Below are 14,504 nucleotides of genomic sequence, written 5' to 3' on the forward strand. Positions count from 1 at the left end.
TAGCAAACATAAACACATTATCTGCAGGCTTTTGTTCTGTCGAAAGGATGAACTGGTGTTTCTAGTCATGGCAAATTGTAATATTATGAAAAATTGTTTGATGAAAAATGCAAGAGGTTATAGATTACATCTGTTATTTCTGTTACATATGTGTGTATTCTTATTGTATTGCATGCAGCAGAGGACCATAGAATGAAGCCGTCTGCCAGAAAAAAGGGAAGTTCTGGGTATTGGAGTACATTGAAATAGCTGCAGTTTTCTTGGTTCATTATTATGAAAAAGTGAAAGCTGTGACATTTCTAAGACAATAACTGTTGTATTAACTTTAAATAATTCTCAGGAATCCGAGCAGTACTTCAAAGTTAGTGTGGCACTGCACACATAAAATATATTTTATATTGGTAGCCAATCCAAGAAAAGCAGCGGGTTTTCACAGACTCTTCGTACCAAGATTTAATAAAATGCCCTAATAAATACAGAAAATGATTATATATATATATATATATTCTTTGAAATATACATATATACATAAATGCAACACATGTTTGGGTCCACAAATTGTCTACATTATACTATAAGCTGAGAGTAAACATTATATGCCTATTTCCATGCCCTGTGGTGCAGCTCTTGGGAACTGTTCATGAAAACATTCGTTTTTCTGTCTTCTGAGGTTGTGTGCTAGCTGTTGCCTCATAATGCCAGTTTTACTTTTCAAACTTGGTAACATTTACATATTTCCTCTGGACTAAGGCTACAGGAGTTATGAGAGATTGAACTTGATGGACATCATTCTTTTTCAGCCTTATCAACTATAATTCTATCTATATGTAACTTATGGATTTTGGCTAAGCCAGTGTATTTTAATATTATATTTGCATAGTGATAATTTCTGGGGGTTTGAACTGGAAATGTGTAAGCTGTCGTCATCAATTATACTAAACACCTAGGAACTTAAAGAAAAATGTTCTTGTGTATTATATGTATGTATTTTTGGTCTACGTGGTGCTTATACATATAAAACATGCATACAGGTTTTTTTTCACAGATACAGTTCCATATAGATCTCGCACTACAATTTTTGACTGTATCATCTAAAAACTGATGCTCTCTGGATATGTGTATATTCATTGTATCTCTATCTCTATACACATATACACTGAGTGGCCAGATTATTATGACCACCCCATCAGTACTTCGTTGGGCCACGAGATGACTTTGTTGGGCGGCCTCGTGAATCCACAAGATGTTGAAAGGTGATGCGAGGAATCTGACACTGCACTGTTGCCCTTCTGTTCTCTTGTACCAGTCCTGCCACTCTCCGTTCTGCCCTAACATTGACTAGTCGCTGACGGACACAATTCGCACGTTCAGACCCAGATTTTCGGCTGACAGTCCAGTCTTTAAACACTTTAACAACAGCTGCTCTTGAACATTTACCGAATTCTGCTGTTTTGCTGATACTCGCTCCATGGCTCCGAGTGCCAACAATCATTCCACGTTCAAAGGCTGTTAAATCGCGTTGTTTACCCTTATCTTCAGAAAAAAATCACTTCTACTGTCGTGGTAAACAACCTGCTTCCCTATATATATAATGGTCTGGCCCTCTAGCAACTTCAGCGCGAAATTATAGCTAATTTGCCTACAAACGTCGGTGGTCATAATAATCTGGCCACTCAGTGTATACACATACATATTTCCCATTGAATACATTTTTTAATTTTTATGCATAGTAGTATATTACTTACAGTCTCTACCTAAATACTTCCACAATCTCTGCACATAAAACATGCAGCAATATTTCATTACTTCCTCAGCCCCATGGATGGCACATTCAGCTCTGCAAGAAAATCAGGCTGACATATTGTTTCCCGCATATAAGTTAACATATATTATAGTATACCTTTACCAAAAGATAAGTATAAATATGCCTAGAATAATTCCATGACCTGTAAAGCTCTGTGTATGACTTCCTAATGTTATAAATAGTAAATAAATATATTTAAAAAATACATGGAAATGTTTTTGTGCACATAATACAAAAGTGCCAAAACTACTACTACTACTACTACTACTACTACTGTTAGTTGTTATGTATATGTTGTATAGCAAAGTGAGTAAAGTAAGCCTCATGCAAACTTGGTGGCTTCGCCATTACCAATTCGCTATCTCTTTGATCCTCCTTTTGCTCAGAAAAATATCTATTTTCTTCTGGGTTTGAGCATCTATTTTTCTTCTGGGCATGTGATTCTTTCCCCTTCTTTTCATGTGACAGTGGTTCTTGACGATTGACTGCTTAGTTAACCAGGGCTATCACATGGAGGGTAGGGAGAAAGTCCTGAGCCTTCCAAGTTGTGACTTGGAGCATGTGCTGATAAGGAACATGCTAAAAAGAGGAGAAAGCAGTGAGATGACCTCACCAGTCTGCTGCTTCTCCTTCACTGTGAATTCACAGTGAAGGAGCAGCTCCAAATTCAGTTTGGGGCAGTGAGGTGACCAAGCTATGCTTCCTGACTGCAGTACAGAAAAGTCAGGTCACCTGGCTGTGTTATGTGGTAGAGATGTGTAAATCTTTGGATTGGGTGAACAGAAGCACAAATCCTATGGCAGGTAAACAGCTGCAATATATTTATTTCAATGGTGTATTTATGCTTTTGCCTGGATTTCAACTTTAATCTTAGTATAGGTAGGGTTTAAATTTAAAGTACACGTTCGTAACCGTGTTTTATTGATCACTTCCTACAACAGTAAATGTGTTCTATTTCAGCTTAGACAAGCTACATTTTCCCCAGGCTCAACCATTATTATAGCACCACCAAGCTTTTCTGATATTCGAGTTTCACCTGTATAGTGTATGTAATATTAATGGTAATTCACAATATTCTAACTAGTGTAACTGGGGAGAACAGCCCTGATTATAAACTAAGTTATGGATATTAGGTATAATATAAGGGATAGATGGTAAAAAATTTATTGCTTAGTTTTGTATTATTGAATGTGTACCAGTTGTGTAAAATGTGACAAATTGTGATTAATGTTTGGAAACATTAATAAATATATATTAAACAAAAACAAAAAAACACATGCATCTTGAAGATTAACCTGACTGCTTGGTTAATGTCAGTCACTGCTTTATAAATATGTCCCTGTCATTCACAAGGACTCTGAAAAAACTGGATTTGTCTTTTGCAGCAATCATATTACAAATAATGTATTTCTTGTAGAAAGCCATGATGATTTCCCATCTATTACTACTTACAGTCACATTTTATTACTACTGAATCCTAAAGTAAGGGAATGTCTAAGTACCATTCACAAAGACTGCATATACAAGGGTCACACATTCATGTGTCCAAGTGATATGATCAGAAAAAATAAGCTTTTATTTAGCTAGAATAGATCGATCATGTGTTAAGCTTCTCAAAAGATTAATTAGATATGCATTTTTGCAATTGAAATATTTTAGCTATATTACCCTATGTCTTACCTTTAGGCGCAAAGGTTCGGTAAAAGAGGACTTTGCCCTCAGAAGCCAATCACATTTTCTCTTTTAGAATGAAACTCAAATTCTGACTGGCTGCTGTTCACAACACCACAGTCATTTTTTTTTTTTTTGCAGCCACTGAAATTTCCCTTTATAGAAACATGGCGGCACAAAGCACCACATTATATGCATGAGTGATATTTACATAAGATAACCAGAATGCTTCCTGGCACTTCCAGTTTCAACATTATTTTATCTTCTAATTGCTGTTTCTGCCTGCTGCATAATTCATTTCATTTGGATTTAGCAGATTCTCGAGAGGCATTATTTTCATCAGACACTGCCAACTTGGAAATCATTTATTAATGTTTCAAATAGTCTTCACTCTTGCATTGTACTAGTGAAGAACATCTATTGAATTGAAGAGCTTTCCTTCTTCGGGGACTTGTATTAATAGCATAAGGCTTTGATACAGCAGAAAATGAGATACAATGTCAGGGTTATATTGTGTTCACAGAGGATGTTCCTTAGTTAAAAACCTGTCTGTGTGCAGCATAATGTGACATATTTGGAGATGCTATTACCAGTCTTAAACTATGGTACCAGTTTCTAGTTGGAGAATTATAGGGTAAGAACAGCTTTTTAAATCGATCCTCGAGGCCTAAAAGCTCATTAAAGGATCTTTTTTAAGCACTATTTGCATGAAGAATAAGGTGAAAATCCCCATTACAAAGAATACCCAATTATTAGCAAGAGGAAATTTACAGAAAACTGGATTTCCTGCTTGCACATATCTGAATGATTGAAAGGGTATCTAATCCCAAAAACAAAAAATTATATATTGCACCATAACGATCTTTAGACAAGGTGGGTGCATTAGTTAAGGGGGTTATTCACTAAAGAGCCAAAAGATATAGCCGTAGCTTCGGCTAATCCTTCTCTCACTTCGGCCGCCGGAGCCCTTCGGTTCAGCTGAACAGAAGGGCGGCTGTACGGGCTATTCACAATAGGCAGCACGGCAGAGTCGAATGCACATGCTTCAGCTTGGCTGAGCCGAACACACAGCCGAAGCAGACTGTTCTCCCCGCAAATGTAAACAAACAAAAATAAAATTAAAAACAGCGTGGAATGTTAGGAGGAACCCCTCGTTAAAAAAAAATTTTTAAAGTGCATGGGGTTTCCCCCAAACAATTAATACCAGACCTAAAATTTTAAGGGGGAACCCAACCCTCAAAAAACAGGGAAAAAAGTGGGGTCCCCCCTAAAATTCCCAACCAGACCCTTAATCCGAGCACAGACATGGCAGGGCAGGAAAGAGGGGGGGCATTTGTGGGTATTTGTGGCCAGGGGGCTTTTTTGCATCGGGGTACCCCCTTTAATAATGGGGCACCTAAATGCTGCCCCCCTTGCGAATGAGTAAAGGGTTAAAGTAAAATTTAAATAAAGAGAAAACACTTTTTTAGAACAAATCCTTTAATTGGAAAAATAAAACACAACAAGGGTTTTTTGACAATTCCATTAATAAACAAAAATCCCAAAAATGAATCTGTACGATGTAATTCAAAGTTCAATCACGACGTCCAGCGTTGTCCGTGACGACACCGACTCGTTGAAATACATGTAAAAATATGCCGACCTGTCCGCACCCTATGAACTGCCGCTGCAAACTGACTGGTTTGACAGATGATGGCAAAATGTTAAGAAATGGGCGGAGCTAGTGGTGACATTTGGCCGACAGATGTCAAATGGGTCTTCTTAGGTCCCGGGTGAAGGTAAACAAATGGGCGGAGCTGGCTGTGACATCACAGCTGGCTCCTCCCATTTGTTTTCATGCAATGACAGGCCACTGTCCTCAAATTACCTTAGTTTTTGAAGCTTTTTTTCCCCTATTTTTAATCCAGCAATCCATCCAATAACACATTTCCTGCTCTATGGAGGAGCAATGGAACACCCATGGATAGCAATATTGTCACCCTGTGGGGAGGGTAGTGTTAGATGCACTAGAAGATTTGGATGGCCTTGACTCAAATAATAAATCTGGGAACTCCAGCTAAATACTTTTTAAAGTATTAAACTCTCAGTCCTTTTTTCAGTAACTAATGCAGATCAAATAAATATAAATTGTCCAGCAAAATATTCCTCTAAATTTTTGCCCAAACACTTACATCATGTTTCATCATTTTTCCAAACAGCTGGCTCCGGCTCTTTCAGCTCAGCTTCCTTGAACTTACTGTCTACTACAGGATAACAGGGGAGAGAACAGTCTACGGCAGCTGTCCATCCACTGGCTTGGAGAAGGGAGAAAGGGGGAAGAGAGGAGAGGAAGGAGGAGAGGGAGCAGGGGTGACGGGTGTGTCTTGTCTTGCCTGACCTGTGTGGTTGTGGAGACACACACAGCTTACTAGCACAGAAAAGGGTGGGTCCATAGGACCCTGCAAGGGGAAGGAGGAAGCAGCATCCATTGTGATTTAATGATTGTTTAAAATAGCTTAAAAACATTTTGACTTTAATATCTTTTTAAGCAGTTGCAGCAACATATTTTCCCTTTTGGGATACAGGTTTTTCATAAACGAGAAAAGCTGACCATTGTAAGCATTGTCAGTGTTAAAGGGTTTGTTTCAATCCTCTATCTTACACGTTTGCTGGACAGTTTGGTCTGTTAAATGACATTGAAAAATAACAGACTTACTGGCCAATTCACCGGGTGAAATTCACCAGGTAAAAATAAAGGAAAAAAATTAAAAAAAAAAAAGGAAACCAGTGCAGCCACCATATTTAACCTCTTGCCGTCCGCCCGTAGTAAAAAAACGGACGGACGGCACTGCAGCATCAGTAAAATGCAATATATAAAATGTTTCCTTTTGGGTTTAGATACTCTTGATACACTAAGTTTAGTGAATGAGATAAGGTTGAGCTGACGTTAATCATCCAGTCTTGTGTGAGCAAGAATCCCATTTCTAAAATTTCATTGCACAAGATTGGGTGTTCTTTGCACAGTAAGTGTACAATTACATTGAAATCTTGGTACTTGGTTTGGCAACAGTAATAAATCTGATGGACAACTGGTTTATGCTGAACACTCGTCTATTTACTATTTACTAAGACTGATCTAGCATTGGCCTTTGAGCCACAAAAGGCTGTTTCTGTTGTTTTTAAATTTCCTTCATAAAATGAATCACCGGTACATAATATATTGATAAACAAAATAAATAAGTCAGGCTGTTCTCATCAGTCATTTTCTCAATAATATTGTCACCAGAAAACTGACTTTTATTTACCGCTACAATATATTTCGTATTGTACATTTATATGTCTCATGGAAAGATGAATAAAAAAGCTATTAAAAGGAAAATGACTTCTGACTGATGTATGTCTTACTTGGGAAAATATTAGCCATCTATTACCTATACTTTGGTGGGATTCTAATTCACATGGCACGAGTTTAAAGTTGTATGGCAGGAACTGGTGAATATTTCAGAAGCACTGTTCACGTTTGTATTCGTGGAACTTGTTTTCTGGAATTCATTTCTTGTTTCCTTATTTTAATCCACACTAATACTAGTTTTTCCTACAGACAATAATCTTCCAAGTGAAAACACTAACAAGAAACTAGAAGATTTGGCTTTGCAAATTAGTCAGCACCAAAAAGAGCAAAAAGAAAATCAACAGGTGAGAGCCAGAAAAAAACATAACACTGTATAGATATAAACAACAGTGAAAGCCTTTAGAATTTAGGATTATTATAAATATCCTATGTATTAACGCATTTGTCCTTATTTAATAACATAGGAGGGCCAATGACAGTCCAATGTCCAAGTGTAATAGTTAAAAGCCTCAAAGTTTTTTTGAGAAGCTTGGAGCAATAACTGCTTAAAAATACATTATTTTAGTATTTATTATTACTACAAGAAATGTTTTTTTACTGCTCTCTATCTTACTTATTATGGCTCAGAGCCATTTGTCATGTACAGTAGGTGGTTCATTATCTTAGTCACTAGAGAGCAGTGGTAGCACCTCCCTACAGCTATACTGTAAATAAATGGTGGGGAGGTGGACAGTCATTTCGGGAAGGACATCTATAGACGTCATTCTACAAATGGCCACAGGATGCCCGCTGCATTCGCTAGTCTCTGTGTACCAAGCCACCCTCAGACTAATCACAGCGATTACATGTTACTGTTTACACAACAATCTCTCACTCTTACTACAGGCAAGAGAGGAACTGTGAACTGTGAATGGGAGAATCTATGAACGACTTATCAGCAGCACCTGGTGACTCAGTGGCTCCGATCTTTTTTTTTAACTCTTTTACTGCATCTCACCTCCTAAAGTAATGATCTTCATCTTACCTCTGCACTGTGACCTCTATATTTACCCTTTATCTCCCTTATACTGCACATGTGCACATTAACCCCTTCATCTCCATCCTGCTGCTGTATCTGACCTATTCATTAAACCCTTCCCCTACCAATCCCTCTGTGATGTGCTGTATCTAGTTCATCATTACCAAAGTATGTGTTGTAACCTCCTTAATACCACCATGTTTCTTCATTTCCCAAAAATTGCGGTAAAAAACTAGATTACTTAGGTCTACTTTCCCAAAAGGCATCCATTTGGAGCTGTTGGTACTGTCCCGGCATTTTGTTTAACAGAAAAGAAAACCATTTTTTTTTTTTTTTTTTTAAATGTTTGTGGTTTTTCCTTTCTGTAGAAAAATATAAAAATCCCAGTGGTTAATAAGAGATCACCAAAAGAAGGCTATATCTGCCTCAAAAGAATTATATGAAATTATTTGGGAACAGTGTTGCATGACAGAATGATTGTTAGTCAAACTTTCACAGTGATACAGGCTGATACTCCTTTGTTTAAGGTTGTGGTACAGCAAGATACCAGAATTTTGTTCAACAGTGGCCAAACTGTAACAGGTTAAACAGCTCCTCAGCTAGTCTGATTCTATACATTTTCTTTTTCACTATAGCAAATACAGAGGCTTCTTAAAGAACTAACAAAACTGAGTTCCCATCAAGGTAAAAATAAAATGAAAGAAGAAGAGGAAAAAGACCTAACAGAACAGAAAATTGATCTTCTTGAGCAGTTGAAAATGCTGATACCCATTAGTAACACGAAAAAGGAAGTGGATGGTAAGTGCACATTTCCATGTGAGCTGCCTTTTCGAAGTGCTGAAAGCCACCATTGATTTTTTCTTTGGTTGGGTTGGAAAGGTACAAAGTCAATAGCCCTGCCTTACCTATGTTACATGCTTATTCAATAAAGCAGTGCATACACTGATGTGTGCAGTAACCTGAGGGCAACCTGATTTCTATTTAGACCAAGGATGGATTATAATTGGTTGCCTAGTGTTCCTGCACACTGCAGTGTCATGTTTACCTTAAAGCATAAATCCAGGCGTTACTGAAATAAGCACATGGCTGGTAATAGCATTTCTTGCTAATTGAATGCATGTAGAGTTTAAAAGAATAAAGTATAATAATGCCGGGAAACAAAAATGTAATATAACAATTAGAACAAAAGATGTCACTGGCAGGATCACCAGGTGAAAATAATGGAAAAAAGCCTAAAAAAGAAAGCTAATGCAACTTCCACAGCTAAGCTGGTGAGCTGCAGTATATGAAATGATTGCTTCTAGATACACTGTAAGAGCAAAAAGGTGTGGTTGTTCCCATAATTTCTACATTTTCTAGGTAATAAATAATAAGCAGAAGAGAGGATTCTATAAATGGCTGCAGTGCCTTATAGCAGGTGTTGTACAGGGCTTTAACGGTGATGAGCTTTTTCAAAGACGTTTGTGATTTACTCCAGTGCTTACCTATAATCAGGCACTATGGTTTTTGACTGAAAAGTTAGTAAAGTTTGATGAAATTAAAAAAAAAATTCTGCATGGTGAAGTTATTCGTGAGATCTTGCTGAGCAAGTCACTTTCTACAAAGTGAAAAGAAACAGCTGAGAGCAAAAGGAATACAAACATATACAAAGTCTATAAATTAGCATAGTTTACCATTTAAGCCAATACTTTCAGACATCAACAACCAAAAATATGCAGAGTTATCCATACAGGGCTAAACACTAAAGAGGGGCGGTTTAAAGGGATCATGAGAAGATAATGCAGTATGGGTTTATGAATAACAATACAAAATGAGGACAGCTTTTTCAAAGTTAGGCTACAAAGTCTAATTCCTAAAGAACAATTTTAATTATCCTTATTCCAGTTAGAGTCCCTCAGATAGTAAAAGAGGTAACTGCTGCTACATCTGCACAGGGAATAAGTGGAAGCCAGAATGGTAATTCATAAACAAAGTGCAGAGTTAAAGTGACACTAAACTCAGGAGTTAAAACTTACATTCAAGTACCGTAACAAACAAAAAAATAACAAAAATGTATCTTATTTGTGTATCACTCGGCTGTAGATCCTCAAATCATCTCCGTATTCATGCTGACGCTGTCCTTCCTTCTGGATGTTCTTCATTGTCCTGTGTGTGTTTTGTAAAGTATGAAGTCCAAGAACGTCACCGCATTCCTAGGAGTGCTGGTGACGTTCTTGGACTTCATGATATTGCACGGTGCCCTCCTTGGTCATTGCAAGCACCCACCTGGATCAGACAGGTTTTCATTTTATTCGGTAAGGAGTGCAGCAAGATACATCAATATGTTTTGTAAAGTAGTCACCTCCCCAAGCTCACTCTTGGGATGGACTATAATTTCAAAACAAATTAGTGAACCAAATGTGAAATTGTAGTCCATCACTGGAGCGAGCTTGGACCATCGGCTACTTTACAACACACACAGGGACCATGGGGAACAAAAGTAGCCACCCTCCAGAAGGAAGGACAGTGTCAGCATGAATTCAGAGATGATTTGAGGATCTACGGACGAGTGATACACAAATAAGAGACATTTTTGTTAATAGTTAAGAAAGTTCTTTTAATCTTAATTAGTAAGCTTTAACTCCTGAGTTTATTGTCACTTTAAAGGAGAACTATGGGGTAAGTGTTTTTCCCCATAGTCCTCAGGGTCACGGGAGGACATAAACTAGCGTCCTCCCGTGACCCAAAGCTCAGTATACAGCGAGCTACAGCTCCCGGTATACTGAGACTGCCGCAGCTGGGACCTCTCCTGACATTACTGTCGAGATCCACCCAGCTGCGTGTTTGACATCTGGATCATCCTATCTACAGGCAGAGCCAGCTGTACCCGCCCCTCCCCCGTTCGTTCCTCCAGTCAGCGGGGAGGGGGGGGTCCCTGCAGGGAGCCATGAGTGACAGTCACAGCTTTCTGCAGGGACAGGATCGAGAAGTGAGCGGGCAATGGTATGTGTTCGCTCACTTCCCGATCTATTGAGCCGACGTGTGACAGTTTCATTGTCACACGTCGGCTGGAACTATGAGGTTGAGTGAAAATCACTCACCTCATTGTTCTCCTTTTAAGAGCAGTTAAACACTGTGGTGCAGACAACAAGCTGTGCTAGACAGACAGATTTACTATCAAACATAACATTTGGCACTTAAAGCAATAACCTATCTTAGGATCATCATTTTGCATTTCCTTGTTTTGCTAGTGTGATAAACAGCCCCATTAGGTCCAGGGCAATGTTGTGTATGGGGTTTACCTGCTCACTAGACTATTGCATTTTCTGAGGTAAGCTGGTGGTAGCAGTGTGCAGGGGGATAAGCAGTGGCCACACCATTTTCCCCACCTGGGGAATAATAAAAGTCTTCTCTGGAATGATTCTTTGGGTGGTGATTAGTGATGAGGCTGGGCTTGGTGTGAACTCAATTCAACCAACCCCACATTTCCCGCAGCTATACATCACAAATGACCCGTCGCAACTGCCACCATTGACTGGGTTAGGTGGAGAGTGGTGGCAGTCACAGTTTAGAGCAGACTTGGGCGAACTCAGGTGATCTGGGTTCGCACCAAGCCCAGGCTCATCTCTAGAGGTGATAGAAAGATTGCATGCAGGAACAGCCTGCAGATCTAAGCAGATACAAATTGTAACTATCCAGGAGACTGATAGTTGTGCATTGAACTGGGCTTACCCAAACCGCTCCGTTGGGTCTGTGTCACATACTTTTGCTCTTGTGTTTGATGTAACAATGACAAATAAACACAGACAGGGAGTTCTTAAACGCACGTTAGGATGCCATACTGCCAAAAAAGCTCTACATTTAAAGCTGACCCCTACACTTGTCATGACATGGCTTAGAATATTGTGACAATGTATAACACTGCAGGCTTATATGAAGAAACTGTTTTTCTACTGGTAATGGTTAAAAAAAAAAATATTAAGAAAGATTCTTTGCCTCTGCCACTTATAGACATGTGCCTATGATGCACAGTGGTAAATCTGGCCTTCTTACTAGGGGAATTATGATAATGCCATTTGTGACAAATATAAAAAACACTATGGAGTCCATTTAAAAAGAAGTATTCTGGCCTTACTGCAACCATACTGCTGTTTTAAGAAAAAACACCATACATAAATAAAGCTTAGCTGTGTTCTTTACAAATGTGCATTGCTCTCTGATGTCCTTGGGAGTCTGAAGCCAGCATACTAATGGCAGGGAATTAATGGCAGGAGAAAAAGAAAAGTCAGGAGGGAAGCCCTGTCACCTGACCTGTCAGAATCACATGACCTGCTCTCCTTGTACATTGGAGCTCTCTCTGCCACGATAAGCAGACCCATCGCAGGTGTCACACTGCAGTCTGAATTTAAAAAATGAGGGCACTGGTGTGCATAACCCTGCAAAGAATGACGGAGAGCAGATAGCCATATCCACCCTCTATTATGAGTGATCCCTGTGTCCTGTATCTAATAATAAAATGTGCAAAACATCTAAGCAAACAATTGCATGACTCCTTTTCTTCTTCTATCTACCCTCAAAATGATGAAGCTTAAAAGCTTGAGGTAATACTTATTCATGAGCAGGAGCAGTGATAGATGTGATACTCTCCATGATTATCAATAAATGGTATTACACAGATGAACTAAGCTCAACAGAGGAACCTCCACTAAGAATAATTGATTCATGCACTGCCAGGTTCTCCTGGCATAACTTTAATGCTTATGGATAGATGATAGAAATGTACACATCCTAGACTTGACCTGTCATCCATACCCTTGTTCATTCACAAAAAGCCTTGTATTTTTTCACAGAATATAAGGAATTCTGGGGTTGGACAAACGGAGAGGATGGGCAGGTATACTCCATTCATAGAACGCTTTGTATTCTGCGAAAAAAATACAAGGCTTTTTGTAAATGTATGAGGAGAGAGGAGGGAGTATGTATGCAGCTGAAGCCCTTCACTTTCGCAGCCGCACCATTATTATAGTGTAGTATCTGGCTTCAATCAAGGCATGATTTTTATTTTTCTTATTAGAGGTTACTTCCCTAACTGCTCTTTCTAAAATAATTTTTTTTTACCCAGAGCTCAGCTTTAAATATGCATATGTACTATTTTGTTCTTCAACAGAGACTGAATATTTTAACAGCAAACATAATGGGCTCAAACATATTTACCTCAAAGCAATTTGGCTGTGGGAAACTGAAAATCTGAAAAGTCTTACGATAAAACCAGATGTTATAGTGCAGTGAATCAAATAATAACATAAAGAGGATTACGGATATAGTTTCGTGTTCATGGAAATTAAACAAGCTGAGTAATCAATATAGCTCTTTATTTATATATCCCAATAGCATTAGCTGCAGAAAAGAAACTTGTGCATTTCCAAAATTCGTCTCTTCTTGATGAATTACACAACAGAGCAAATAATTCACTCTCTCATCGTCTCTCACCTCGACTACTGCAACTCCCTCCTCATTGAGTTACCTCTAAACAGGCTATCCCCCCTCCAGTCTATTATGAATGCTGCTGCCAGACTCATCCACCTCGCCAACCGTTCAGTGGGAGACACCCCTGTTTGCCAATCTCTCCAAACAACATACAAAGCTATCTAACACTCTGCCCCCGCCTACATCTCCAACCTCATCTCAAAATATCACCCATACCATCCTCTCCTTTCCTCTTAAGACTTCCTGCTCTCTAGAGCTCCCACATCACCTCCTCTCATGCTCGCTTTGAGGACTTCTCCAGGGCCTCTCCCATCCTCTGGATCTCCCTAACACAACCGATCTGGCTATCTCCAAATCTTTCTGCCTTTAGGCGGTCCCTGAAAACTCACCTTTTCAAGACAGCCTATACCATCTCCTCTTAAAAATTGTACATCTGCTGCTTCAATCATCTCATCCCTCACAGTTGTTACTTTCTGTATCACTTGCCCCTCCTTAAAGATTGTAAGTTCTCACAAGCAGGGTCCTCTAATGCTATTGTATTGTATTGTAATTATACTGTCTTACCATATGTTGTAAAGTGCTGGGCAAACTGTTGGCACTATATAAATGTATTATAATAATAATAATAATAATAATAGTAATAATCAGATGCAAATTAAATATTTCATTTTGAATATTTTTTGATTACCACTTGCAGCCAACAGGTGGAGCGATACACAAGTCTTAGCTGTTGAAGTGTCAGCAGCTGCTGTGCTAAAAATTGATCTGAGTGCTTTGTTACAGGTTATATTCGATATATACTGTATTTCAATGCCAAAACAAATGTTAAGTAAAAAAAAAACAAAAAGATCTGAATGAGTAATCACATGGCAAAGCATTCAGCTGTGAGATTCTGTAGAGTTTGTTCGCTGTATTTGCATGACTGTAGAACATTTTTTCCTTGTAGCATCTGCTTTGCCACTTCTCATTTAGCTTTCTGAAGACGTCAGAGATTAGTTGTAGCCCTGTTACAAGGACTAATCCCTAATGTTGCTGCAGAAAGGTAAATACCAGTTTTCTCATTCTCTAGGTCTTCTGTTGACACATGGAACAGGTTTATTTATTAGATACTCAGCTTGTTACTGTAATTTATAAGGACACTGAAAAGTACATTATTTAAAAGTATAAAACAGATTGTGTTATAGAAAGCACAACAAATGAATTTAGCAGTCAGC

At 38.6% G+C, this 14,504-nt stretch overlaps 1 protein-coding gene across 1 annotated transcript in view; it reads left to right on the forward strand.

The window, feature by feature from the left end:
- The window catches only part of VWA3B (von Willebrand factor A domain containing 3B), a 135,129-nt gene that overhangs the window by 98,307 nt on the left and 22,318 nt on the right, over nucleotides 1–14,504 (forward strand). The window contains exons 28-29 of the mRNA XM_018562814.1: nucleotides 7,056–7,150; nucleotides 8,460–8,622. Of these exons, the coding sequence (XP_018418316.1) occupies nucleotides 7,056–7,150; nucleotides 8,460–8,622 (258 nt within the window). The remainder of the gene's footprint in view (nucleotides 1–7,055; nucleotides 7,151–8,459; nucleotides 8,623–14,504) is intronic.

The sequence above is a fragment of the Nanorana parkeri genome, unplaced genomic scaffold, assembly GCF_000935625.1.
Source record: "Nanorana parkeri isolate BGI_ZX_2015 unplaced genomic scaffold, ASM93562v1 scaffold21, whole genome shotgun sequence".
In the NCBI taxonomy this organism is placed as follows: Eukaryota; Metazoa; Chordata; class Amphibia; order Anura; family Dicroglossidae; genus Nanorana; species Nanorana parkeri.